Source organism: Manis pentadactyla, chromosome 3 (genome assembly GCF_030020395.1).
Source record: "Manis pentadactyla isolate mManPen7 chromosome 3, mManPen7.hap1, whole genome shotgun sequence".
In the NCBI taxonomy this organism is placed as follows: domain Eukaryota; kingdom Metazoa; phylum Chordata; class Mammalia; order Pholidota; family Manidae; genus Manis; species Manis pentadactyla.
In genome coordinates, this window is record NC_080021.1 from 11,904,560 (window position 1) to 11,932,479 (window position 27,920).

A 27,920-nucleotide genomic window follows, 5' to 3' on the forward strand; every position below is an offset into this window, starting at 1 on the left:
CCAAGAGCCAGAGTTATAAGAATGCATGAAACTGTGAATCCTGGCCCAGAGACCTCTTAGTGTACTAACAATACTGTTCTATAATACTTAGAGCCTACCAGGTCCCGTTGCAAATTCTATATCCATGTTAACTCATGTTTTAGAGATAAAGGTGAGACCCAAGAAAGGTCACGTAATTTGCCTAGGGTCACACAGCCAGTAAGTAAGTGATGGATGGTGACTTGAAGACATGTAAATTCTGGATAGCGCTGTTCCGAGAGCTGTGGGAATTGTTCCACAAATTGTAGAATCCTCACGCTGTGCTTCCTACTCAGCCTTAAAGAGAATAGGGAGGAACTGACTGAGAAATTCGCCCCAACACATTAAGTGGGAAAAAAACAAAGTTGCAGACATTGTATGTTTGTAATCCCATTGATGTTTTTCTAAGATATATTTGTAAGAACATATACGTGTATCACTAAAAGGTAGCAGATGTTACCTCTCAGGGGCAAAGAGAGTGGGAGGGGAAATCTTTTACCTTTTCTCTTACATAATGCATGAATCATGAAGTGTGGGGATCAATAAATTGCAGTACAGCTATAGATGGAATGCAACATTAAAAATGATATACTACTAATAAAGAATTTTTATTAATATGGCAAATACTCTTGCTTAAACAGTATATAGATAAAAGCAGATAAAAGTTTTATCCATGGAAAATATATAGCGAAGTCCAGAAGGAAATATGTCAAGTTATCTAAAACAGCTACATGTAGGTGAAAACTTTTAACTCTATACTTCCCAATCTGTTTATATTATAACTGTAATTTTGTTTTGTTTTTTAATTCTGATGAGTTTGGAAATCCATGCTTACACACCTGAGGCATAAAATAATGTACGGGCCTTCCATGCTTCCACGTTTTATCTTAAAACAGGTAGTGGGCACCTGGCTTGGCCCCTGAGCACTTGCCCTCCAGGTGCCTAGGAAGGAGGAGAGCTGCGCTTCCCCGCCAGCCACCTCCCTCCCAGCGGCCCCCCTCTCTGTGCTTGCTTCCACAGTGGCACTAAGGAAAACAGAAACCAGCCATCATCTCTCCCTGGACAAAGCCAGTGTCCCACCCGAAATCTTTCAAAAATCGTCCCAGTTGGTAGAGTTCCCACAAAAGCCACCACATGGAGACCTGCCCCCAAAACCCACAGAACTGGCTCCCAAACCCCAAATTGGAGACTTACCCCCTAAGCCAGGAGAGCTGCCCCCCAAGCCACAGCTGGGCGACCTGCCCCCCAAGCCCCAGCTCTCAGACTTGCCTCCCAAGCCGCAGATGAAGGACCTGCCCCCCAAGCCGCAGCTGGGAGACCTGCTGGCAAAACCCCAGGTGGGAGACGTCTCGCCCAAGGCTCAACAGCCCTCAGAGGTCGCGCAAAAGCCGCACCCTGTGGATCTCTCCCCCAGTGTGCCAGCCCGAGATGCCATCCAAAAGCAAGCGTCCGAAGACTCCAATGACCTCACGCCCACTCTGCCAGAGACACCTGTGCCGCTGCCCCGGAAAATCAATACGGTGGGTAGGCGTGGGGGTTCTGGCTCACCTCGAATGGCTCGGGACCAAGCACTGTGGGGCGTGGAGCCCAGTGGTTGAGCACCCAGGCTTTGGGCGCCCTCAGACCGACCTTGGGACCTGCCTTCCTTGCCTGCTGTAAGTGCATGTCTGTGGCCACGTACATCACCGGGTCTCAGCATTCTCGTGTACAGCAAAGAGCTAACACTAGCTGAGCTCACAGGCCATAAATGCAGGGACACATAAGAAGCACGTAGCTGGCTCCTAGTACACACTCAGCAAGCGTCGCTGTCATGCAGGAGCCCTGAGGATGAGACTTGTCCTCTCCCCGGGTCACAGGAAGGCACATTCCCTCCCAGGACTCTGAGCATCTTCTACCACACTGCTTGTCTCTGCATCTTCCTGGAGAAGCCCAGAGAGACTTGTGCAGGCAACACTGGGCTGAAATCCCATGTGCCATCATTTTCATAAAGCTTCACTATAATGTGGCAGTTTTATTTTGATATGAAAATGCTTTTTTCCCAAAAAAACCTCTTTTTGGAAAAGGGCTGCTCCAGGAACATGCATGCATGCTGTTTGCCCTGCCCACGGCTGCACCTCAGTGGGACACAAGCACCCCGGACTGAGGAGCATGGTTAATGGGGGGAGCCGGAAGGCCTCCCACTGTACATGACAGGTCTGCCCCCTCACATTTCATCATAAAAACATTGTGGCAAAAGTGTGTCACTTCAGCACTGAAAGAAAGGTAAGAATAAGCCCCATCCCTCCCCCCCCAGGGTGGAGGCCACCACGCTGGGGATGGCAGCTGTTTCTGCTTTCTCCCAAGACCCTGGGCACCTCCAAGCCTTGACGTGTGCTGAATTCCAGTTCAGGCTGCGCACTCTACAGCTGTCATATCATCTCATCTAATCCTCCCGAGTACAAATTAACCACCTGCAGGCTTTCTCGTTTGCTGAGAAGTATAACTTCTGTGCTGCCAGGTTCAGCCAGCTTCTCAGACCTGCCGAGCACCTCCCAGGTCAGGGGCTGCAGGAAGGGGTCGTTGGGGTGGCTAAGGGAGAAACCGGGATGGGGGGCGGGGGGCATCACTCACCCAAAACATTGGAGACACGGCTTTCTTTTTTTATTACTAATTGTTTAATGAACTGAATGCTGAAACATCCTTAAGAAGGAGATTTCTCTGTGTCCATCTTCTGTTTGCAAAAACCTGGAAGTCCAAATAAAATCCCAAGTCAAAAAACTGATAAAAATGAAAACATTTTGGGGAACTAAACTGCCTGGAATCCTGCCAAGCCCGCTGGCTCCTGCCCTGCTTGCCCAGCATGTGCTGACCTGGCGCTTTGCATGCGGGACTGAGAAATGTGTCTGTGCTGTGCATTCAGTAAGCAGAAGCTGCACATTTTGCCTTACATCATGTTTCCCAAAACCATTTTTAGACTCTGCTGTCATCTCTGCAGGCTGCTGTGGGGGTAGGGAGGACAGAGGGCTTCATCTTTTGGGTGAAGCAAATTACCTGTATCACTCACTTTCTGCTAAAACTAATGGGCAGCACCTGCTGGCTCCTGCCCCCCAGGGAAGGGGGAGGGACTGTCAGGTCTCAGAGCACACGGCGCACCCGCACCCGGGGGTAAGTTCCCATTCACAGAGGGGAAATTGGGGCTCAGTAAAGTGATTTGCCCAAGGTCACTGGGTCCTTTTTTCAGCTAAAACCCAGTTTCTGTATTGAAGGGGAAGAACAAGGTGAGGCGGGTGAAGACCATTTACGACTGCCAGGCGGACAATGACGACGAGCTCACCTTCCTGGAGGGGGAAGTGATCGTCGTCACGGGGGAGGAGGACCAGGAGTGGTGGGTACGTTCGCGGACCAGCATTTCCAACGAGCACGCGCTCAGCATGCCCTGGCTGGCACTGTGCCGGCTGCGCCACCTACCCAGTGGCCGTTCTCAGGGGGCGTCTTTTCTGTCACTGCTATCACGTGCTAGAGAAACAGCCCTAGGACTTTGAAGCCAGGTCTGGAGAAGTAACCTTGGCGTGTGCTTTCCCCGGGCTGTCACACAACCTCCGGTGAGCTGTAGGTATTTCCTAATTTTCCAGTGCAGAACTGAAGCTCAGAGTAGGCACGTCTGCAGCATGCAGCTCGTGAGCAGGTGGTCAGGATTCCGGAGCCTCTCCGGCCCAAAGCCGGTATGTTTTCCTCCCACTTGTACACTGTCCAGGCCAGAGTCGGGCCCGAGCTCCTGTTGGCCACTGTGCCGTCCTTAGGCTCACCCCCCTTATCCAGCCTGCAGTTTTCTCTTCATAAATGGGGCTTGAAACCTTCCTCCTGACGTTAGGAGAAAATCAAGCAGGAATATAAAAACTTTTACGTTAAACCTACTGCCCACATGTCAGGAAGGAAAGGCATCACCGTCCCCACCCAGTGGCTGTTTGGAGCTCACAGCCCTTGGAGCCGCCCCTGTTCTCAGTGGCTGCAAGGGTGGCCCGGCGCTTCCTCGGCTAGTGTGCCTCCTGTGGGAGCTGCCAGGCCAGAGGTGCAACGGACCGCAGTCGCGGAGCTTTCTCTCGCGGGTCGTTTCCCAGCGTCAGCGTGGAAATTCTGTCCCTGGCAGCCTGGGCCCCTCCCGCCCGGAGGGACCCAGTTCTGTCTGCTGGGAAAGGGCCCACCTGTGGTTCAGTTTAGCGAGCAGAACTGCCCACCCCCAGAAACACACAGACATGCACACCTGCATGCATGTACACACACGTGCACACACACACTTGTGCGCCTTTGGCATTTCTTTGGGTCTTGATGGTGACTTTGGAGTCTTGATGACAGCCATGGGGGTTTTTCCTGGACCCAAGCAATGGGTTGTTCTCAACGGGGGGGTTGTGCGTTACATGGACATTTGGTGATACTGGAGGCTTTTTGATTGTCAGGACTAGGGGAGGCTGGGCACTCAGGCGTCCGGTTGGTGGGTAGAACCCAGGCATGCCAGTGAACATCACGCAGTACCAGGGAAAGCCACGAATTACCGGGCCCAGAGTGTCTGGGATGCTAAGGTTGAGAAGCCCTGGCCTGAGGTCATGAGACCTCCCTCTCAGGGAGGGACGAGCTGGGGGACGGCCAAGTGGCGCTTCCAGCCTCCCTGTCAGAGCTGGGCCTGCTCCGGGCATGGGGCCTGCCAGGCAGCCTGCTTACAGTCATGACAAGGACATGAGTTCTGAGGTCCCAGTGTGAGTCCCACACTGCCTGGGACCTTGGATAAAGCATGTCCCTTCCATTAGCCTCAGTTTCTTCCTCTGAAAAGTGGGACATGAGCAACCCTACCTCACAAGACTAAGCACTCACTTTGCGATGTGTTAGTGGCATTATGAGCAAGCAGTGATCCAATTCTTTGCTAAGAAACTGGTGACTCTGGGAGAGGCTTCTGAGAGAAGTTGTCACTGGGGTCTCTGCATCATTCTCAACAGAAACTCTGCCATCTGCCCATCTGCCAAACCACATGCAAAAATAATGCCACCCAGCCCACTAATCGTCTTTAATTCACAAAGCCATCCAACGTGCATGATACCAACAAGACCCCACGCAGAGGGTGAGTTACATCATACATTCGGGAGTAAAGCCCATAGTGTACTTAACTACTAAGCAACACGAGGAAACCTGCACAGTAGCCTGCGTGGCCCCCCAAGGTCTCAGACCTGGTAAGTAGCGGAACCAGCGCCATGCTGGACACACAGCTCTTGCTCCACCACCGGCTACACTGCAGGTGTTTTGTGGCAGGAAAGGAGAGCTGGCCTGGCCTGGCTCAAAGCCACCCTCCTCTTCCTGTATTCGTCATTGGAAGCCAGCGCACATGGTTACTCTTTCTGTTTTAGGCTTATGATAGGATTATCTTCAATGCAATTAATACTGGTCTAAGATAATTAGGAATTTTTTCAGGTAACTGTGGCTTAAGGCTTAGGCCACAGATAGTGACGTTGCCATAGGCCACCACCCATCTCAGACTCTCACTATACCCTTGCCCCACAGCAACCAGAGGATGAGTTCTTGGTTCACAGTGGCCCCTTCCATATATATAACTTTTTATGTAATCTCACAAGCCTAAGAAGAAGGATTTTTTAGCCCCCTTTTATAGACAAGAGGCTTAGCAAAGCTTGCCTGAGGTCACCCAGAAGAAGGATAAGCAGCCGAGCCCTGGTCAGGAGCCTTGCCTCTGCAGCCTGTGTGGGCCTGTGGCGAGGTCACTGCACCTCTCTGGGCCACTGTCCCTCGTGTATAAAATGAGGATCCTGGGAGTAGCTACCACATGGGACCACATGCAGCTGAAACAGGACCCATGAAGAATGCTGAACGTGCTGCAGGTTCGCTGCTGTTCCTTTGTCATGTTGCCTGTTACCCTTGGCCGTCTGTAGTTCGCCGGCGGTGGGGAGCACGCAATGTGTCCCCTCCAGGTCTGTGGCAGACTCTGGACCTGCTCTGACCTGCTGGGCTTGGTGGAGGATGGCCGCCAGTGCCTCCTGCCTGACGACTCTGTTTTCTCCTTGCAGATCGGGCATATCGAAGGACAGCCTGAAAGGAAGGGGGTCTTTCCAGTGTCCTTTGTTCACATCCTGTCCGACTAGCAAAAAAGGCAGAGCCTTAAGATTGTCCACATCCTTCATGCAAGACTGCTGCCTCCACATAATCCTGTGCACAACATGTATATAGCTGCTGTTACAGAATGAGAAACTCATGGAAAGGCCACCTCAGGAGGGGGATCTGGTGTGTGTTGTAAATATCCTGTGGTCTTCTGCCGTCGCCAGTATTAGGGTAGCCTTGGGACCCGGCACGCCTTACTGGTTTGCCAAAGCTGTCCTTGGCATCTAGCACTTACATCTCAGTCTGTGCTCTTTTCCAAGCAAGCAAACAAAATCGGGAATATAGGAGCTGCTGGCTTTGCAGAGAAGTGGTCTCCAGCAACCGTTGAAAGGCATAGAACTGACTCTGTGCTCCTAATGAAACAGTATTCTCAGTTATGTTACTGAAAATGCCACATTAGCAAAGAGGTGGGTTCTGTTCTCCAGGTGAAACTTTAAGCTCCACAACAGACCAACCTGTGGTTACCTGTGTGTACAGTTTACAGCTCCAAAACCTACTTGGGTATTTATTACAGAAAAGTGCTCAGTTAAATGTAAGTGTTATTCCTTCAGCAAAATACTCACTGACCCAAAACCTTTGGTGTCATTTTCCAGTGCCCACCGCCTCATGAAAGTTAGGACAAGTGGATTTATACTGTCTTATGATGCTGAGTGCCCACCCCTGAGATATTACCTCATTATGCAAAAAGAACATATCCTCCATGACTATTTTGACAGAAGTTTAAAATTCATCTGAAGTTCAACTTTCAGGAACCAAGGACTGCCAGAAAATATTAGCCTCTATATTATGCATGCATTTAGAAGCTTACCTGAAATCTGCCTTTTATAAAGGAATAGTATGGCTGAGTTGAACTGTACATTTTTTTAAACTTGATTGCCATTAAAGCAGAAATTAATAAGGTTGCAACAATATTTGTTTCCAGTCATTTGACCTTCTCAAGACTATGATTTACATACCATATTATGAATTAGCATCCTTCAGATGAGTTAAAGGATCTGATGCGTCCATTTAAATTATTTTTTTAGTTTTGTTCTCAGTAAACTTTTGAAAGATTACCTATGCACGAAGATGACAAATTTAAAACGCAACCCTTCACAGAGTTTTCCCCCTGTAGAATCAGGTGCTGAACCCAACCCCCTTTTTCCATGCTCTTCATTAAACCTTCCGCACAGGCAGGTTTCCAGTCTTCAGCTCTATTCAGTAGACTCGTCACCTTCAAGTCAATTCATAACCAAGTGTGAATGAACACTGCTCTGAGTTGCACTGTGAACATGCTCTTCTGCAAGGAGCCCCTCCCGTTCACTCGTCTTCGCAGCCGTGTTTATCGGACCATTAAGAACATCATGGGTATTTCAGTCTTTTATGTCAGTCTGAATTTTGAAAAGAATGTGGTTCATTTCACTCCACAGTGAGTGGGGCTGCTCTCTGATTCCAAGGCTCATGTGTCATTCTGGCATTACTTTTGCTTAACCTGCTGTATTGGCAACAGCACAGAAAACTAACATTTTTAAGCAGATAACCTCGGCAATGAGTGAGAAATGGTCATTTCACAGAAGCACAACTCCCAACCCAACCCTGAGGAAACGTCCCCTTTCATGGAGTCCCAGTGCTCAGTGAATATTAATTTAGCTCTGCTTATGTGATTACTATGAAAACTTTGAATAGCCACCTAATAAATAACCTTGCATGTCAAACCTGCAACATATCTTATCAGCTTTGTCGGAGAGTGATTTTAGGCAATTGCTTCGTCAGTGTCATGGCACATCGAGTCCCATGCCACCTGAGAGCATCACGAACCAGCTGGTGTGCTGCCGTGTGGCTGACAGTGTTTGTAGCCTTCGTACTTAAGCGACACTGGTGTCAGGACAGGAAATCACCTTCTGAAGTTACTTAGTGTCCTGGTTCATGCAATTACACAGTTTAAGTTGCATTAAATAATTATTCATTTCTGTGGCCTATAGTATTTTCAGCTGATCTCAAAATAAACTTTTTCTTTTTAATGCAAAAACTAGATGTCTAAAATTACATGGAGTCATTGTCTATTCTTTTTCCCCTTTTGCAGCAACTTACACAAATGCATTTTTTAATACCTTTTTTTCTGGTTTTGTTTTTGTTTCCATCAGGAATTTTAGTTGTCTCTAATCCAGCTTACTCTGGGGACATAGGAAAGCTAGGTATAAATAACTTTGGTAATCTTAGTTGAGTTTAAACTGATACTGTTCTTAAACTCAATGAGCCACTATCTGCAATTTTGTACATGATATAGTATTTTGAAGGTATGGAACCTTACGAAAAAATAGCTAGGTTTTTTTTCCTCCAGAGGGGAAAGGTATGTTCTGCAAATAGTGTGTGTCTTATTTTACTGTTGAACAGCAATTGCTATTTATTTTTTTATTGCCTAGAACTTCAACATGTTGTATAGGAATCCCGTAGTGCCGCTAGTTCAATTCCGAATTCTCATCTGGATGTTCCAGTCAAACATCAGTACACTTGTCATTTCACATGTGTTTAATGTGACAGTTTTTCAGTACTGTATGTGTTAATTTCTACTTTTTTTAATATTTAAAATTGCTTTTAAATAAACATATTCTCAGTTGATCCCAAACATCTGCAATCAGGCCATTTTGTGAGTCATCCATGCTCCTGGAGAAGGTGAAGCCTTCGCTTGGCTATGCGTGGTGGGCGTGGACAGCGCGAGTCCTCCCAGCTCGTGGGCAAGAGCCGGCTTTGGATCCACAGAAACGTACATCACTCCCCTTGGCTTCCAAAGCAGGGCCTCAGCATTTAGTTCCCCCAGTTACCCCCATGGCACCCTCTTCTACTGTGGACAGGCTGGAAGAAGAGGGGGGCTGTGCCTGGGTGCCCAGAGCTCTTGGCGGTGCCTGGCACAGGCCTGGCGCTGTGTACATCCTATCACATAACTGTTCACCTGGCACTGCCATGCAGTGAGCAGACCCAGTCCAGGCACTTTGTTTGCATTCTCTCTCCCAGTCCTCAAAATGCCAGTGAGAGGTATGAACTGCTCAGGTTTACGGGGCTTGGAAATGAGGTTCAGAAAGATTCATTGCCATGCAGGTGTCACGGCTGGCAAACCACCAAGTCAGGTGTCCAGACGAGTGGTTCTGGCTCCAAGGCCGTCCTCGGGATTTCTGCCCCATGGGAGATGGTCTCTGTCACAAAGTTCCAGCCAGAGAAGCACCGTGGAAGACCGGCCAGGTCGGCAGCACTGAAGATCCCGCAGCATTGGTCACGGCACTCCCGTCTCCTTCCGGGAAAGGTGGTAGATTGCAGAGCCTGCTCCGCATGCAGGCAAGGCGGCTCCTACCCCTGCTGCCTGGGAGAGTGAGCTTTGGCATGGACACCAGTGACTATCAGGATATTTCTGAAAGAAGCTAACAAAATTACCTGCATAACTCAGGCAAAGGGCAGCCAGCTTTCTGTCTAACCGTACAATGTTGCAATATTTGGGTCGGTTGTATACTGTTTTCAGCCGGAAGTATACTTGTGAAATTAGTAGCCTCCCCCATTGAAAGCAGCCTCTCCGGTGAGCAGTGAGTCCTAGGGGCACGGCCCTCCGTGTGCCGCTGGAACCCAGAAGCAGCTTTGCACTCCCTGCCGTGGGCCTGTAAAGTGCAGTGGTCAGTGCAGGTGCCTGGGGCTCCTGTGAGACATTCAGTCCTGTGAGGTGAAAGGCTCCATAGGCCTATCTTGCCATGAAATCACTCAGACCAGCAGTGACTTGCTCAAGGTCACAGTGTAATGACAGCAGAGCAAGCCATCTGTGGCCTGGGCAATAGACTTCCAGCCCTGTCCACCCCTGCTCGTTCTCCTCGTCCCCCACCCGTTTTCTTCAGTCATCCCCGCTCCCAGAACGTGTGGGTAGGTGGCAGAGATGAGAATTACTAGGACCATCCAGCCTGTTCTACTTTGACTCCCACCTGCCCATGTGTTCTCACCCTTCCTGAATGGGAATCTCATGTCCCAACTTCAATGCTAGGCAATTCAGAGCTAATGGTCCCCCTTCTAGCAGGAGCCGCGGCTGAGGATGTGTCCACTCCCACAGGGTAAGTGGAACAGACAGGGTGGGCCTGGTGTCTGCAGCCAGCAGCCTGGGGTGAAGGTGTCACCATGTGACCTTGCCCTCCCTGCATTCCAACCTGCAGACACTCTCGGAAAGATGAGAGGCCTGTGGTTGCGAAGATGAGCCCTCTCCTGCCTGTCCCTGAGAAACTCGTAGGAGGGGGGTGCTCACCCAGGGTGACTTCCCAAGAGGGGGCTGCTCGCCTGCTGCAAGCCTGCAAGGAAATGAGCCGGTCAAGGCAGATGGCTCGCACGGTGGCTGGTGGGACAGTGTGTGGTGCCCGGGAAACAGCTGGAGCAGGGCCTGGACAGGCCTGCCCATGTGTGCCCTCCCGGCCACAGAGGCCGGCTCCGGTGCAGGTGCAGCGACAGCCACCCTGCACTGAGGGTGTCGTGGGCGTGAGGCAACAGCGCAAAGCAGAACTCGTCTTTGCCCCATTTTACAATTTAGGAGGCTGATGCTCAAAGCAGTTATCACGCAAATTGCCAAAAGTCAAGGTGCTCATGAAGGGCGGGGGCTGCGCTTGAACCCTGAGGTCATGACTCATGTGTCTCCCAGTTGTGACCCCGTGCTGCTTCTTTGTTGTTACTGTGTTCCCTGGCTGGCCTTTCTGAAGGGAACTGGGTCAAGGCCAGCCCACCCCAGCCTTCTACAAGGCAGGTTGGCCCTCCAGGGGAGCATAAACCATGAAGTGCAATGAAGTTTGCAGTTAATTTGCCAGGAGGACCCCATGAAGTATTTCTTGGACAGCTGCTCTGCAGCTGGGAGCCAGAGGTCGAGCTGGCACACGGGGTCCTGCCGCGTGTAGAATGTGGCCGAGAAGCAAGTGGTGATTGAGTGCATGCATGTATCTGTGAGCACAGCAGCTCTGTATGCAAACGCTGAGACACTTAAGCTCCTGAAAACAGGAATTAAAGCTCAGATAAACACAGCTGTTTTGCAAAAATTTTACCCACAGCAAGCCCTAGTCAGAGGTACAGAGGGCCAAGACTTTGACCTTCTGCAAAACCACCAGGAAAGAAGCCTTGCTTGGCTTCACACTGCTGTGGATGACATTTAAATTTCTATTTTACAGGTCCAAGCAGACTTGAGGACAAGGGATGGCAAATGTGTCATCTGCATGCTGGTCTGAAAATACATCAGGGCCAGGTTTTTACAAGGGCCAGCATCACCTGGGGCCTTCAATATTAAGTCAGATTCCTGGACCCTGTTTCTGGAGATCCAGAGACCTTCTGAGTCTCAGGAGGGGCCCGGGAATCTGCAGTCATCCCTCAGGAGGCACCGGTCCCTCTTCACCCTCTCAAAAATGACAAGAACTTTAAACCTCCGCTTCCCCAGTGACCAGTGAGAAATCAGAAACAAATCTGCTCAATGCTTGACCTGCCATTGGCAATTGCCAAGGATTCCTTGAGTGAGCGAGCACATGAAGCATCCTGGCAAAACTAACTAGACACTCGCTGTTGGGGGGGTTGGGAGGACACTTCACACAGGGAGTACCCGCCCCAGCCAGGATCACAGCCCGAGGAGCCTCACCCACATTTGCTCTGCCCACTTGCACTGCATATTGCTGACTGCCACCCAGTAAACAGGCAGCTTGACAATAGACCTCTTTTTGCGACACACTAAGCTACAGAACAAAGATTCAGAAGAATGCATTGTCTGTGCAAGCCCAGTTCCTGCTCAGCTGAAACCACTCCGAAAGCTCAGACGCCAGGGCACCCCCAGGCCGCTCCACCTCCAGATACCAGTCAACTACTTCCCTATCTGGAGCTCATTTTATGGCTCTGCCACCATAAGAAAGCTCCGGAGCAGAGCAAGCAGCATGTCCATGCGGGCCTCCCTGCCCTCCCTTCCAGACTAGTGCCGCTGGCTGGGATGTGTCTTTGCTGCCCAGAGCGAAGGCCGGGTCTGATCTGCGCCAGAATGGAAGGTGCCGGGGTCATGAGAGAGCTCGCAAGGGAAGAGGAGGTTAAAGGAGTCAGGCAGGAGCCAAAGTGAAATCGGCTGAGAATCTATCTGCTGAAGTCGAACGTGTGCATGCCCAGGACCCATAGACTCCCAGGGAGAAATGTGTGCACATGCCGGCCAGAAGAATATACCAGAGTGTCCATAGCGGGACTATTTACAATAGTAAGAACATCCTCCCAAATGTCTGTCCACAGTAGAAAGGCTGTACACACTGGGGATTTTTCACACACTGTGTACAGGAATGAGAACGAGCATGTCCCTGCTCACACACGGATTTGGAGGACTGTCACAAACAGCGTTGAGTGCAGGAAGCCAGACTCAAAAGAAGTCTCCTCTGATTCTGCACAATGTACAAAAAAATTGATGTGTGTGGTTACGAGTCAGAATCGAGGTTACCCAGAGGGGAGGCTATGAGGGAACTTTGGGGTGCAGATACTGCTCTCTGGACACTGGTCACAGAGGTGCTTTGGGTTTGTGAAAATTCATTGAACTGTTCATTTCTGATAGGAGCACTTTTCTATATATGTGTGTTATTCTCAGTGGTATCCTGGTAAATGCATAATCAGCTCTAAAAAATATATATTTAAAAACCTTTATTTGTAACATTTGCCAGTTCCCTTGGTGTAAATATTTCTACCATGGCTGATTACAAGCTGCCACTGTGATGTCTCTGAATGCCAAGTTGGGAAAGGAGGCATACAGTCGGTTCTTGGAAGCTGGATTGAGCAGCCCCAGCAGACCACTGGGGGAAACTTCAACAAAAGTTTTTTTCTAAAACTCTGCTAAAATGCAGAGGTGAGAGTTAAGGGCTGATCAAATTAAGCCCCTTATGACCTAGCGACCTGCTTGGCCTCCTACTGGCAACACCTGACCTGCCTTCCCACCTCCCTGTACTTTCTGTTTTCATTTTTTATTTATCACAGCTTTATTGCAATAAAATTCATATACCAAATAATTCAGCCATTTAAAGTGCACATTTTAACTCTTTTTAGTATAATCATGGTATTATGCAAGTATCACTATAACCAATTTTAGAACATTTTCATCACTGCAAAAAGAAACCCTGTGCCCATTAGCAGTCATTGCCCATTTTCCCCCAAACCCCCTAACAACCACTCCTGTCCCTTCTGTCCCTATAGATTTGTCTCTTTCAGATATTTCATATAAATGGAATCATACAGTATGTGGTCCTCTGTGGCTTCTTTTACTTACATTTTCAAGGTTTATATCCATGTTGTGGCATATATCAGTACTTCATTTCTTTTTATTGCCAAGTAATATTCCACTGTATGTATATACTTCATTTTGTTTGTTCACTGATGAGCATTTGGGGTGTTTTCTACTATTTTGACTTTTATGAATGATGCTTCTGTGAAGTTTTTGTGTGGATGTATGGTTTCGTTTTCTCTTGTACATACACCTAGGAGTTGAATTGGTGAATCATAGGGTAACTGTAAACATCTGAGGAGCTGCCAGACTTTTCCAAAGCAACTGCAACATTTTACATTCCCACCAGCAGTTTATGAGGGTTCCAGTTTCTTGACAGCACTTGTTATTATCTGTCTTTTTTATTGTAGCCTGTGAAGTGGTGTCTCACTGTGGTTTTGCATTGCTTTTCCTGATGATTAATGATGTTGAGCATCCTTGTGCTTACTGGCCATTTGTATATCTTCCTTGGAGAAATGACTACATAGAGCCTTTGCCCATTTTAAAATTGGAGTATCTGTCTTTTTGTTACTGGGTTGTAGGAGTTCTTTATACAGTCTAGAGACAAGCCCTTATCAGATATATGATTTGCAAAAATTTTCTCCCCTTCTGTGGGTTCTCTTTTCCTTCCACTCTTTTGGACATGAGCATAACTTCAAGAAGATAGAACTTTCAGGAATCATGAACTCCAAAGCCTTCAAAAGCCAGGCAAATAACCTAACTATGTTAGGTAGCCTCTGTTTTATTGCAGTAATACTGTTGTTCAGGCTAAACTAGACATTTCTTTGGCCTCTAGAAGCATGGACGTGGACTGTGGCTTCTCTGGCCCTGGGCTTGCCCCTGGGAGTGCCCGTCATGGCTGAGTGGACTTGGGCGAGTTAGCCGGCCCTTCCGAGCCCTTTGTTTACTTGCCCATGAAATGTGGATACTACCCCTCCCCTCCCAAGATGAACAGGTAACAGACAACTTGGAAAATTCTAGAACAGGCCCTCCTGTATACTTTTTAACTATGTGCACATAGTTGAATTTTACTTTGGTAAATATTTTTAAAGATCACATGTAAGATGTATGTCTGGTCTGGTATAAATTCAAGGCTCCCTCCCTCGCCTTGCCCTTTGTGGTAAAGAGCGTGGCCCACTGCCTCCTGATACTCGTACTTTCCCATACTGCTTTCGGTAGAGGAAGCTTGAACCTCCCACCTCTCAGGGCAGTGCTGAGGGAGAAAGGACTAAACATCACCGCGTTTGCTTTTTATTCTTATTAAATCAGAGACAGACGTGTTTCTCAGCTTCTTGGGCCAATAAGAACTTTACCAACAGTTGAAAACAAATGAAAGTGTCCTTTTGCTCTCCTTCCGAGAGGAAACAGCCTTTGGCCCCTGTGAGGGTTTCTGGTTTCTGGTCTCGGCCATCACCCCCTACTGAGGGTGGCCCCCGCTGGGCACTCCGCACCCAGAGGGCCTGGCCTGCTCCGTGCACCCACCTCCTGACCCGCCCACAGCCACTGTGCCTCAGAAGTCGTGGTGCAGGGCTGGAGGGATGGGCCGGGTAGGGCAGGGGATGGCCTCAGATCCAAGGGAAGCGGGCCTGGTGGTTCCGAGGCCCACTTTGTTCAGCAGGTCTACTCAGGGGGCGTGGACACGCTGCTGAAGGTTGAGCTGTGAGTTCAAAAACAAGGTCCTCACCTGTGCCCCTGCACCCTTAACGGTAGCCCCTCCCTCCGGTGAGTCAGGCTGGGAAATGCTGACAGGGTAACACATCACCGCCAGTTAGAAAACCCTCCCTTCGAGTCAGGATTCTTGGGGTTCGGACACACCCAGTGGTCAGGTGCCCCCCGAGGCCTTCCTGGGGCAAGAGGTCCTTGAGGAGCCAAGCCCCACTCAAGTACCTGGATGCTCCCCTTTGCCTCTGCCGGCCAGGCGGTTGTTCTCTGACGACCTCGCCTCTTTGGTTTCCCTTCAGCTTCACCTGTGGGTCTCAAGCTGGAGTGTTAAAAAATGCAAATGCTGTAACCCAGTCCGTGGATTCTGAGCCAGCAGGTCACTGCCCTCAGGAGCAGGGGCGCCAGGATTCTGGACCTATGGCCAGCCCACCAGGTGATTCTGAGCTGGGTGGGCAGGGACTGGACCTTGAAAAATAACATTCACATATTTTGATATGCGTACATTAAAGCAAAAAGAAGCACTTCAGTGAAAATGGCCTGGGTCCTGGCCTGGCCTCTGGACCTCCCCCTGCAGTTCTAGGGCTCTGGCCACTGACCAGACATAGGCACTGTCCGCGTCTGTCTTCATGCTGTCCCTAAGTGGTAAGCACATAGCGGGTCCTCCATTAGCATCTTCAAGTAAGAGGGACACTCAGAACCTGACCCATCGCCCCGAACTTAAGCTGAGCAAAGAATACATGAAAATTACATGAAGCGATCGCTTTTCCTTCTGGCCTGGTAGAGGGTGTTCCAGTGTAATTAATCCCTGCTCTGGAAATCAAACCCAGCTGGCACTACTATAAATAAAGTCCTGTTTGGGCGTGTATCCAGTTAGGGAGAAGGAATGCGGAGGCGCAGCCCTGCTGGGCAGTGGGGACAGGAGAAGAACTGGAACCCACCCAGGGGAATTACCAGCCCACTGGCCTGTTGAACCCAGCAGGGCAGAGCCTGGGTCCTGTCCTTGCATGGCCCCTGCCAACAGGGTGACCTTGGGCCAGCCTTTTCCCCTCTACATTTCGTCTCTTCATCTGGAAAACGGGTTACATAGCGTTGCCTGTATCCTGGCACTGTTGGGGAGTGTATGGAGGAGTGCATGCTGGGGGGTGTGAGCACATGTGTATACCCATGTGCATACGTGTGCTCTTGCTATAGACTGAACGTGTCTATGTTGAGATCCTAACCCCCAATGTGAGGCTGTTAGGAGGTAGGACTTGGGGAGGTGAAGCCCTCATAAATGGGATTAGTGTCCTCATAGAAGAGACCCCACAGAGCTCTCCTCCTGGCTCCCCCATGTGAGGACACCTGAACACAAGGTCCTCGTTGGAAGCAGGCCCTCGCCACCCCTGTAGTTGCTGGCATTTTGATCTTGGATTCCCAACTTCCAGGACTGTGAGCAATGAATTTCTGTTGCGTATCAGACACTCAGTCTTTGGCAGTCGTTACAGCAGCCCATTCAGACTGAGACAGTTCTTGTGTGTGTGCGTGTGCGCATATGCGTGCCTGTGTGTGCACGTGCATGCATGTGTCGGTACACGCATACACATGGTGAATCACGCTTCTGTCAGCCCGGTTGATTCTCCCCCTCGCCCTGACCTTCTGGAAGGAGGGTGGTCTCTGGCTGCTCTGCTGTCATGAATCACCAGAGGAAAGTCGGGGCTGGGGGCTCTGGCTCAACTCCCACAGCTGAGCCCCTGTTAGCTTCCCCCTGGGGCCTTGGGGAAGTGGGTCAGAGCTGCAGGGGGATGAGCACCCCCGGGGCAGCAGGAAGTTACCTGTCCTGGCGCCTCCCAGGGCCTGAGTGCAAAGGCTTCAGGCACCTGTGAAGGGGAGGCAGCGGCGACGCCCTCTCTGAGAAAGGGCATCTCTGGGCCTCGGGGTCAAGGGCCTTGCCCGAGTGCTTAGTAAACACCATTTTCCACAAATCCTTCTAAACCTTAAAATATCTTAATGTGTTTTAGCCTCAAATGAATTATATAAAATATATTCCATTATTTCCACCTTACAGATAAGGCCACTGGGGCCACGTAGAGAGGACAGTTTCCTACTTCTGCTGACACAAACCTAGTAGTTCCCCATAGCACACACTGGTTTTCCTACTGTTCTGGAGCTCAGAAGTCTAAAACCAAGGTGTCGGCGGAGCTGTGTTCCTTCCGGAGGCTTCAGGGGAGAATCCACCTTGGCTACCCCAGCTTCCGGAGGCGCCTGCATCCCCTGGCCCAGGGCCCCTTCCTCCGTCTTCAAAGTGTGTCACGCCAGCCTCTGGTTTCCACGCCCCATTCCCTTTTTCTTGCTTTGACCCTCCTTGTTAACCTATATAATTACATCTCCAGGGTAGTCTCTCCATCTCAAAACCCTTAACTTCATTACATCTGCAAAGTCCCTTTTGCCACATAAGGTGACACTTTCACAGGTCCCAGGGATAAGGACATGGATGGGGTTGGGCTGGGGCGGGGTGATTTATTCTATCACAGAGCCCTTAACTCACCCAAAGTCGTGCAGCTAAAGAGCAGGCGGCCTGGGTCAGGTGACACCCAGGTGGCTCGGCTTGCCTCCTCAAACGGCTCGTGACTACAGCTTCTCATCTGTGAACTCCACCCTGTTCTCCCCGCCAGCAGCTCTTTCAGACTAACAGCAGGCAGGCAGGGCCTGCTCGGCTCCTCACCAACCTGTTCCCCCACCGCCACCACCAGCCAGTGCAAGGGTCAGCGCAGCCAGGCATGGGCAGGGACGCAGGCCCCCAGGTGGCCCCTGAGTCACAGCCTTGCCTACCAGGTGTCCAGGTGTCTAACCTGAACACCCTCAGCATGACGTGCCCTCTCTCAGTGCCTGAAGGGACACCTTCCTAGACTCCCACCCAGTCCCCTTTCTGATAGCACCCCTTCCTTCAGTAAGTGCTTACTGTGCACCTACTATGCGCCAGGACACAGAGGCTAATCAGCACTGATCTGCCTATGGGGACACTCAGAGCACAGGTGCCAAAACAAATGCCCACAATACTTAAAGCGGTTTCGGTGGGTGGGGGGAGGGGTGTCACAGTCTAAATTATAATAATCCTTTTGGCAATACATAAGCACAAAAAAAAGTATTAATACACTGACCAAAATTCCAACTCTTGGGAATTTTTCCTCAGAAAAATACAAGACTTATACTAAGCTGTTATTTTAAAAATACACATGACTAGTTAATTATGATACATCCACCCGGTAAAATACTACAGAGCCACAAAAAAACAGAACTACAGAGTATGCAAGCAAGCTTAATATATGATGTTTTGGAACATAACCTAAAAACCACCACAAGGGACTAATTCACAAAGTTAACGTTCATCCTGATGATGGAGCTCCAACAGCTGTCACAGAGAAAGGGATGGAAATTCTCCTTGTGCCAAAAGAGAAAGATCTCCATGACATACATAGTTTGTTCATGGAAAAATTCTGGAGGTATTTGAGTGCCAGAGTTCTGAGGTCAGAAGTGTTTGCACCTTTCTATATATGTAATCTATATATTACATATAAAATAAATGATAAACCAGTGGTGACAAGTCTTGGCACAACTGCTTTGGTAAGCGGGTAGTTGTTTTAACAAATGTGAAGCTCCACGTGTCTGCCTATTACCCAGCCATGTTACCCTTGGGTACAAAGAGATTCTTTCCTACATGTACACAAGGAGACATAAAAAAGAATACGCCTGTAAAATCACTGTTTAAAAAAGCAAAATATCGGAATAATGCAGATGTCATCCACAGAAGAGCAAAACAATTGTGTTCACTTTCTACAGCAGAATGCAGGCCAGTGTTGGTGAATTCTTGAAACAAGGTAACCAGTTTCTCAGGGAACCCTGTGCACTGGGTACTGTTCAGATACCTAAAAGCGATCCGGTTCTCGTGGGGCTTACGCTCCGACCGAGGAAGGCAGGGAACAGAGTCAGAGAGAAAGGGAGACTCCACGGCTTTTCCCGAGGTGGTAAGGAGCCGTTATGAATCACTCAGCGAACAGGTGAGGGCTCCGTGTAGGAACATGAATAAACGGTGCTGAGCAAGAAGGAAGGTGCAGGAGGATTCACGCAAAATGCAACCATTTATGTGAAGTTTTAAAAATCTGCAAAACTCTATGTCTTGCTTATGGATACAGGGACAATGAAGCAAACCCAGGGTCCTGTTTCTCTCTGTGGGTGGGGAGGGTGGGCACGGAGGGTGACCCAGGGTGCCCGTATCCCGTCTCCCCATCCCAAAGGAAAGGAACAAGGAAGGAAGGAAGGGGGGATGGAAGGGAGGGAAGAAGAAATCGGAAGCAAATACGGCAAAGTGCGAAGATAGGGTGGAGTGCTGGAAAGGTGGGATTGGCATTGTCCCTGGAAGAAAGGGTATGATGTGCCCGAGTTTGGTGGCAGGATGAGGAGAGGGCATGTCAGGCGGGGAGAGCTGCCTGAGCAGACAGACATTCTTCATATCATCATGCAGAATTCTTCTACAGCGTTAAAGAAAGGAAAGCCCAGCTGCTTCTCTCCCCTGGACATAGCTGCAGTCAGGCTGCCCTCCCCTCTGCCCCCCCAAACCACACCCAGCTTCCTCTTGACCACTTGGTTCGTTCTGTCTTGTACGCCGTCCTTGTGAAATTTCAGCCCGAGGTCTATGCAGGCACACAGGAGCCCCCTGTGAGGCACAGCTGCTCGCCCTCGGCGTGCCCGCGCCAAGTGGATGGCTTGTGTTTTACGACGTCTTCCAAGAAATGTTCACGGAGCACCTGCTAAGTGCCAGACCTGCTCTGGTGCTCAGGAACAGGATGGACAAGATCCCCCCTTTTCTTGGAGTTTACATTCAGTGGCAGGAGACTGTAAATAAGAAAAAGAAATAAGATATGGTAAGTGGCAAGGAGAATAATCTGATAGTGTCTAGTGTCACTTGGTGACCCCAGGGTAAGCGAGAAGCTTCTTTTTCTCCCTCAGCAAGGTTTAAAGTGAACTTTTGTTTATCAAAAAAAAAAAAAAACAAACCTTTTTATTTAGGCTTATGATTCTCTTTCACCGAAAGAGGAGGGAATTCAAGTTGAAACAGTGTCCTTTTTCCAACTGTTAGTTGCTGGGAAGAATCGCTTTACTCTTTCCATCCCTCTGAAATACCTTTGGTGTGCCAAGAATGTGACTTTTACAAGCTGTATTTCTCCAGTGATAATGTCTGTTCTTTCCCCGCTTCGCCGCGATTAAGTCAGCAACAGCTATTGCAGGAAGAAGCCAGTTGTCTCTGACGAATCAGGTGTAGTATCCAAAAATTCTTTGTGAAATGCAAATATCAAGGGGGACTAGGACAATTGATTACAGGAATTTATAATTCATCATGTTAATGTGATTACCCAGTGACTTGGTTCCTAGGTATCCGAGGGTGAATCTGAGTTCTAGAGTCACTTCCTGTACCAGGGCAAACCACCAGCTTAGGGGCTGAAGACCAGATTCAAGTCCAGCTTCTGTTACTAAACAGATGACTTCGGGCACGACTCTCTGGCCTCCGTGTCCTTTTCTATCAGATGATGGCAGTAATAGTACCTGTCACCTCGGGGGACAGGGGTTTCCAGGATCAAGGGGTTCCTCCTCCTGCCTCTCTGCCTGGCTGGTAGGTGGCTGTCTTCCCTCTATCTGCACACAGTCTTCCCTCTATACGCGTCTGATTCCTTATTTCCTCTTCTAGGAAGAATTCGAGTCAGTGGATTAAAGCCTGTCCTTCATGACATCATTGAATTTAATTACCTTTTTAAAGGTTCTATCTCCAAACACAGTCACATTCTGAGGTCTTGGGGGTCAGGGCATCAACATATGAATTTGAGGGGACACAATTCAGTCAATACAAATGGCCAAATAATAAGAGATGACGGGGCTGGTGGTGGGTAAATGGGTGTTCGTTACATTAATCTCCACATTGCTTCGAATGCATGAACTATTTCATAATAAAAAAGTCTGTGTGATAGATTATAATACTGTGTTCACACTAATGATGAAGCAACACAGTAGGAAGGCCAAGGATCAAGAGGAATAAGATGGCCCCGTGTAGCCTCTGCAATCTAACCTTCCCCACCCTGGCTGCACAGTCAAAGCGCCTGGAGACCTTTGAGATCGGGCCCGACCCAAGATCAATTCAATCAAAATCTTGGGTTGGGGCTCAGGTACTGGAGGGCGAACAAGTACCCCCGGTGATTCTGATGTGTACGGGGGCTGAGAAACACTTCTCCAAGTCAGCGAACTTGGAGGTTGGCTGCTCTGGAATCACCCAGAGGACTTGTTAAACCAGCGCGCTGGGCCGCACCTCTGAGTTTCTGAGTTAGTAGGTAGCACAGGCTGAAAATGTGCCGTTCTAATCAGTTCCCAGGTGATATGATGCTGCTGATGAAGGGACCGTACTTCGAGAACACTGCTCTGAGTGTTTGCAGACACCTGTTGTTAATGAGCACAGGGTTTGATTAAGATCAGAATGTGAGCGCCTAAGGATGGGCATGTGCTCTCCCTTTCACCACAGTCCCCACCGCTCCCTGTTACACAGTTGGGTAAATTTCTCTGCGTGCAGGGCGACAGTCCACAAAGCTTTGCTCAGTGGCTGGACCTGTCAGGCAAGGTTGCTGGCCTTTTTCTCATTAGTATCAGTATCTTTTCCCCATTTGTCCATCCATTCATTATTCACACTGTGGATAAAATGAGAGTTCCTGTGGCCAGGATTCTCACCTGGCCCTGGTTGACTAACTCACTGCACACCTGTGGGCAATACATGGCTGTTGACTCTATATAAAGAGCTCTGCCCAGTGCTCTGGGTGAGACACGGTGGCACAGCTGCAAGGCTGCAGGAGAGCAGAGCAGAGGACAGAGGCCCAGAGGACAACTGTGCAGGATGACTGTGCAGAGAAGCCCAGAGGACATCTGTGCAGACAGAGGGGCCCAGAGGCAGAGACCGGCTTGCTGCATGCAGACTTGCTCTGAGTGAATGGGATTTTAGTGACTGACCTGCCACCTGGAAATAAAGTTGGGTATAACCTTTTCGTCCCAAGAACGTTTTCTGTCAACTTCTTTGGTCACATAGTGAACTTGCCTGGGGCTGAAACCCATTGGCAAGACACACGTGCCTTTATTTAGCAGCTACTATACTGTACTAAAAATTGGGACCACAATCTGAATAAGACCCAGCGTCTGCCCTGGAGGAAATGACACTGAAGGGGAACAGTGGTTTCGGTCTCACACTTGCCTTCTCTTTCTTCTCTTCTGTGTGGGTTTCAGGCAGTGGTGGCCTCCCGGTCTATTGTTTAAACCAACATGGGATCAACATACTCATGTGTAAGTGAATATGGAAGTGGAATTCAGCATCGTGCGCAGAGTATGATAGCAACTGTATTAAAATGCATTTTTAAAAGGCTGAGAGATAATATATCAAAATGTCAAGGAAAAATAGTTGATCCTGCAAAGGGTGTTATGGGTGAGTTCTGCTTGCTTGCTTTTACTTTTGTCTCTTGATTTTTCTATAACGAACATGTATTACTTTCATAACTAGGAAAAACAACTCACATAAACACCCTCCTTATATGTGTGTGCTCATGGGCGTGTGTGTACACGGAGCTTGTGGGTAAGGGTAGGAGGAACGTTTTATGCTTAAAGAAATGACTCATTAAATTTAGAATGGTTTCGTTTCAGTGTGATCAGAGTGGGGATATTTCTGTCCCTGTACGCAGGGCCATTTGATTTCTTACTGAATTTGTGACTGATACAATATCACCCCCCACGTAACTGAGTTTTTCTGGATGACAGAAGTGAACCCATTTACATAGGAATTCCTATGTAAGTAACCACTTCATGGCTGTGTCCCTAAAACAAATCACATCACTCAGCTTTCTTGAGGATTTAAGATTTTCTTAGAGTGGGAAGTGCTAGCTGCCCCCTGTACTAAGTCAGTCCAGGGAATGTGCAGTATATTCACTCAGCTAACTTGCTCTTGGTGGTGACTGTCACTTTCTAATGCACCAGTGACAGGCCATTCAGCTGCTTCTCTCACCTCACTGTGGAGACGGTGAGGAGAGGGGAGGAGAGGAGAGGGGGCAGGGCTGGGCACGGCGCCTCCATCCCACACTGCTTCCTGAGCACACAGGCTGCCCGGCAAGGAGGAGGCCCTGCATGTGGAGGTCCCTTCCTTTGTGCAGGTCTGAGTCCCCAGAGTCCAGGCAGTGGTTTCTAGAGTTCCCCCCCAAGAACTTTGGCTCATTTACCCCATGGACCAACGTTTTGAAAGATTTTGTGCACCATATAGTAACAGCAACTACCATTTATTAAAGCACCTTCCAGGGGCAATTCCACCTCTGTCATCCCACTTGTTCCTTCAGCGTCCAGTGGTGTAGATGCATCACCCATGTAGGAAATTACCAGCTGCTTTCCCTAAGCTGCTGCAGCTGGTAAGAACTAACGGCAGGACCCCAATTTAGGTCCCTCTGTCCCCACCCTGAGCTTCTCCACTATGCCATGTGCTTCTATCAGAAACACAAAGTAAGTCAGCATCATCATAAAACGATCACGACAAAACTCCATGGATCAACGCTAATTTCTTTTACTTCCAATTGTTCGATGGTCACGTCTATAAACTGGCTGCTGACAAGGAGCTCCAGCCCCCAGTTGCTATGAGTCTGACATTTTGGTTCATCTGGGCAGCCCTACCGTGGGTATGTTGAAATACTGGAAAACCCTCAGAGTCCCGCTCACTAGCTCCCCTCCACACACCAAGTGTTTTTCCCTTCCTTCCTTTTTAAAAAAATTCTGGGTGAAATTCTCATAACCTATAGTTAACCATTTTAAAGTGAACCATTCAGTGGCATTTGTACATTCACTGTATTGTGCAACCACCCTCTCAATCTAGTTCCAGAATATTTTTGTCATCCGCAAAGGAAACCATATTCATTAAGCAGTTGCCCCCCATCCGCCCCTCCAACCACCCTTGGAAACCATCTCTCACCGGCTTTCGAAGCCCTGTTCTTTGTGCTCAGGTTAGGATCCCGTTCCAGCCCGAGGGCCGCTCCCTGTCCACCGCCTGAGCAGGGCTCCCCATCCTGGAGGGGCTGCCGGAGCCCCATGCAAGCCCCTTTCCACAAGGCCCTCCTGCAACTCAAAGCAGCCTGGGCTTTGAGTCTCCTCCCTGAAGACCAGAGGTTCAGAATGGCAGGAGGTGTGGGAACCCCGACAACACTGTACGTTGTCACCGAGTTTGTTTTCATCCTGATGGGATGAGGAATCTGCTTCATTGCAAAATACTCAGTAGCAGGACAAAAACGGAGTCCCTGTGTCTCCGAACTTTGACCTTCCATTACCTTTGACACAGAATAGCATTTACTCTTGTAAAAATGCTCAGCAGGGAACTGCATATTTTTGCAGCACTTTTGCATACATGATGGAAGGAGCCAGCTACTTTGCTTGAACGGAGTGTGGACTGCATGGGCTACAGGGGAACAGGAGTCTGAGGAACTAACAGGCACACGCTGAACAGCTATAAAGCATTGAAATTCATGATCTCATGGAGTGGTCTCACCCACATGAGGTAATAATGTTATTATTCCCATTTTACAGATGAGGAAATTAAGGGAGTCAGATATTAAATGACTTGCCCAGGGTTGCACAGCTAGAAATTGCAGGCTGGCCTCCTTGACTCCAAAATTAGTGTTCCTTGCAGGATGCTGGGTGATCTGGACTGCTGGTTTGAGTGCCCCCAGATTCCTGTTGAAACCTAATCCCCAATGTGTTGAAATCGGGAGGTGGGGTCTTTAAGAGGTGTTTAGTTCACATGTGCTGAGCCTTCATTGATGGGATTAGTGCCCTTATATGAGACCCCAGAGGGCCCCCTCTTCTCTCTGTCACAGGACACAGTGAAGAAGGCCTCTATGAACCTGCAAGTGGGCCCTCAACAGGACACCAAATGGGCTCTCATCCTTCACAGCCTCCAGAGCCATAAGAAATCCATGTTTGTTGTTTGGGCAACCCAGTCTGCAGTAGTTGCGTTACAGTGGCCTGAATGGACTGAGACACTCGGCTTCCACTTGCCATTGTCAGGGTGGGTAACTCAGGGAAACAGCAGGTCACTACAGCGGTGAATGGCCAGAGGATTTTTCCGGACACTATCTCCAGGTTTCCATTTGCTTGAATACGTCAGATCTATCAGGACCTGACTGAATGAGCCAAGATCAGAGGCCAGCATCATCCTCTCAACCTCACTGTACCCAATGAGTGAAGACACTTAGATATACGTTGGACCCCTCCTTCCAGACATCTCTGAATTCAGTGGACTGCAGGGTAAGTGTGATCTAGTCCCTGCCCACACCTTCACCTATTCTTCCATTTCCCAACTCCCCATATGTTACATTCAAGCCAAACTTCAGTTCTTAGGCATGCCAGAAAGTTCCTTACCCCTAAGCCTTTAACAATTATTATGATAAGGTGCTAGCTCTCTCCTGGGTCTCACTAACAGGCTAGGTGCTACACATGTGCTATTTCATTTGTGCCCCACCACAACCTCATGAAGTAATTACTGCCAATCCTATTTCACAGATGGACTAACTGAGTCTCAGCGTGGCAAAGGGCTGGGCTTTGGAGCCAGACCATTGGGGTTCATGCCCAGCTCCACCACTGTCTCACTGGTATGACCTTGGGCAAATTCCATGTTTCTCGACTTCAATATCCTGCATAACACTGAGGATGATAAGCCTGCCTCATGGGGCTGTTCTGAGAATTAAATTCATTGGGCATAGCATTTGGCACCTGGTTATTATTTCAGAAACGTTCCAAATTATTAATGCCTACTTTGTAAGTGGCCAAGAAAGAAACTAAACTCAGCTCTGTCTGACTCCAACCCCTTTTCCCTCTCCTCGTGTTCCTTGTTCAAGATCCAGCTGTTTCACACATTCGTACTCCACCATGTAAGGTGGGCACCAGTTCTGCCCTTTAGAGATGAGGGTCCTGACGCTCAGGCAAGCTTCCAGGTGCTTCCAGAGGCCTAAATGCCTCTAAAATCTTGTGGGAAGGGTTTTATGACCTTCTCCTACCCTCCCTGCAGCTCCCTCCCTTCCAAGTTGAGCAAACACCCTCCCCCTTCTATCTCCTCCAAACGCCAAGTCCCCTCGGCTGCTTTCCTGCAAATACCATTCAGAATTCATGTGGCACCTCAGGCCAGGAGCCCCTTGTAAGCCCTGTTGGAATCTCAGCTCCTAGCCCTGGGCCTGGGCAAGAGAGAGCGCTTTAGACATCTTTGGTAAAGAAAAGGGTTATAACCTGGTAAGTCAGCACTACTTGTTTGAGCCCATACCAACCCCAAACCTCACTCATCCAGGATGGCTGGAGGTGGACGGTGGAAAGAATGAAAGCTTTTGATGTTCTTTTTTGACACCCTGTTAGAAGCCAGTGGAAGACTACTTTAAAGAACATCATCTATATTTGAGATTAGAAATTTGGCTGAATTTCAAGACAATATGGGATGGGCTTGAGGGCTGGGGGAGCAAGGCAGAGGGAAGAAGAATGTGTTTCCTAGGCCCCTCCCGTTACACCGAGAAAAATGTGTATCTTGCCACTGTAGGTGCAACGGAAAGACAGAGTCTCCCATAACCTGAAAGTGGAAATGCAGTGAGGAGCTGTTGGGGAATTTCTGTACTAAGAGTCCTGGGAAAGCCACTCACGATGGCACCCCCACCCCCACTCCCCTCTGCTTTATTTTAACTCAGAGCCCTTGCACCACCTGACACCACCGCATATTGCCTGTCTCCTCCTGCCTCCGCCGCCGGCGGGGATTTTGTTTGAGTTTCCAGCTGTGTCCCAGGGCCGAGACCAACCCTGGCACCTAGGAGGCCCCCAGCAAATATCTGTTGAGGGCTGCATGAGTGTTTTGAATGCACTTGCTGTCACTGACCCGCCGCCAGGAGGGCCGGCCCCGATCAACGTCCAGGTGAGGGCAAGCGGACCCAGGGAGCGGACCCTGGCAGGCCTGAAGGTCGGGAGACTCGGGTTCGAGGCGGAGCCCTGTCCGACGGGCCGTGACCTTGGGCCACCCCGGAGCCTCCCAGAGCTGGGGTTCCCTCCTGCAGCCGGAGGGCGAGGAGCCCCCAGCGCACCCAGGGGGCCGCCCGCCCACCCGCCCGCTGTGACTTGCCCAAGGTCACCCTACCCCTGGCCACGCGCCTCGGCTCGGGAGCGCGAGGGCAGCCGGGCGCCCGGACAGCGTCCCCGCACCCCGCCGCCGGGTTTTGGGGTGGGGGCCGGCGCGGGGCGGTCCCGGGGCGCCGCGCGCGCTGACGCCGGGCCCCGCGATGCGCCGGGGACGGGACGCGGGGGGAGGCGGCGTCGGCGGCCGTCCTCCTTTTGTGCGAGCGCCGGCGGCTCGGCCTCTCGAAGGTGAACAGCGCTTCCTCTTCCCCCTCGAGGCGCCTCTTCCTTTTATAGCGATTTCTCGCCGGGCCCTCGCCGGGGCCGCAGCTGCTGCCGCCGCGGCGGACGCCGCTCGCAGACCTGCGGCGCTGACGTGAGGCCGCCCGACCCGGAAACGGCGGCGGCGGCGGCGCCCGAGGCTCCGAGGCTCCCGCGCTGCGCACGCCGCTCGCCGGGGCCGCCAGGTACGTGCCCGGGGCTCCGCCGGCGCCGCCCGGGCTGCCCGGCTCGCCCGCGCGCGGCCCCGCTGAGGGCGCGGGTGCGGGGGGCGCGCGCGCAGTGGGTGCGGGCGAGGTGGGGGTGCGCGCAGGGCCGGGCGGGGCGCCGCGGGGTGGGGTCGCCGGGGATGCGCCCCGGGCGGGCTGGAGGCGCGAGGGCGCGGGGGGGCGGGCGC

The 27,920-nt window shown here is 50.2% G+C and overlaps 2 protein-coding genes across 13 annotated transcripts in view; both read left to right on the plus strand.

Moving 5' to 3' along the window:
• ASAP1 (ArfGAP with SH3 domain, ankyrin repeat and PH domain 1) overlaps positions 1-8,758 on the plus strand; it is a 367,393-nt gene extending 358,635 nt beyond the window's left edge. For 5 of the 6 annotated variants that reach the window (XM_036890485.2, XM_036890480.2, XM_036890482.2 and 2 more), the window contains 3 exons: positions 1,039-1,538; positions 3,264-3,386; positions 6,063-8,758. In XM_036890485.2, the coding sequence (XP_036746380.2) occupies positions 1,039-1,538; positions 3,264-3,386; positions 6,063-6,137 (698 nt within the window). In that variant the 3' untranslated portion in view covers positions 6,138-8,758. The remainder of the gene's footprint in view (positions 1-1,038; positions 1,539-3,263; positions 3,387-6,062) is intronic. The other variant, XM_057497737.1, reaches the window with a different exon arrangement.
• An 18,785-nt stretch (positions 8,759-27,543) lies between these two features.
• The window catches only part of CYRIB (CYFIP related Rac1 interactor B), a 146,077-nt gene continuing 145,700 nt past the window's right edge, over positions 27,544-27,920 (plus strand). For 3 of the 7 annotated variants that reach the window (XM_036890492.2, XM_036890493.2, XM_036890494.2), the window contains exon 1: positions 27,553-27,711. The gene's annotated coding sequence lies outside the window, so the exon portion shown is untranslated. Of the gene's footprint in view, positions 27,712-27,920 lie in introns of all 7 variants that reach the window. The other 4 variants (XM_036890497.2, XM_036890496.2, XM_036890500.2 and 1 more) reach the window with 4 other exon arrangements.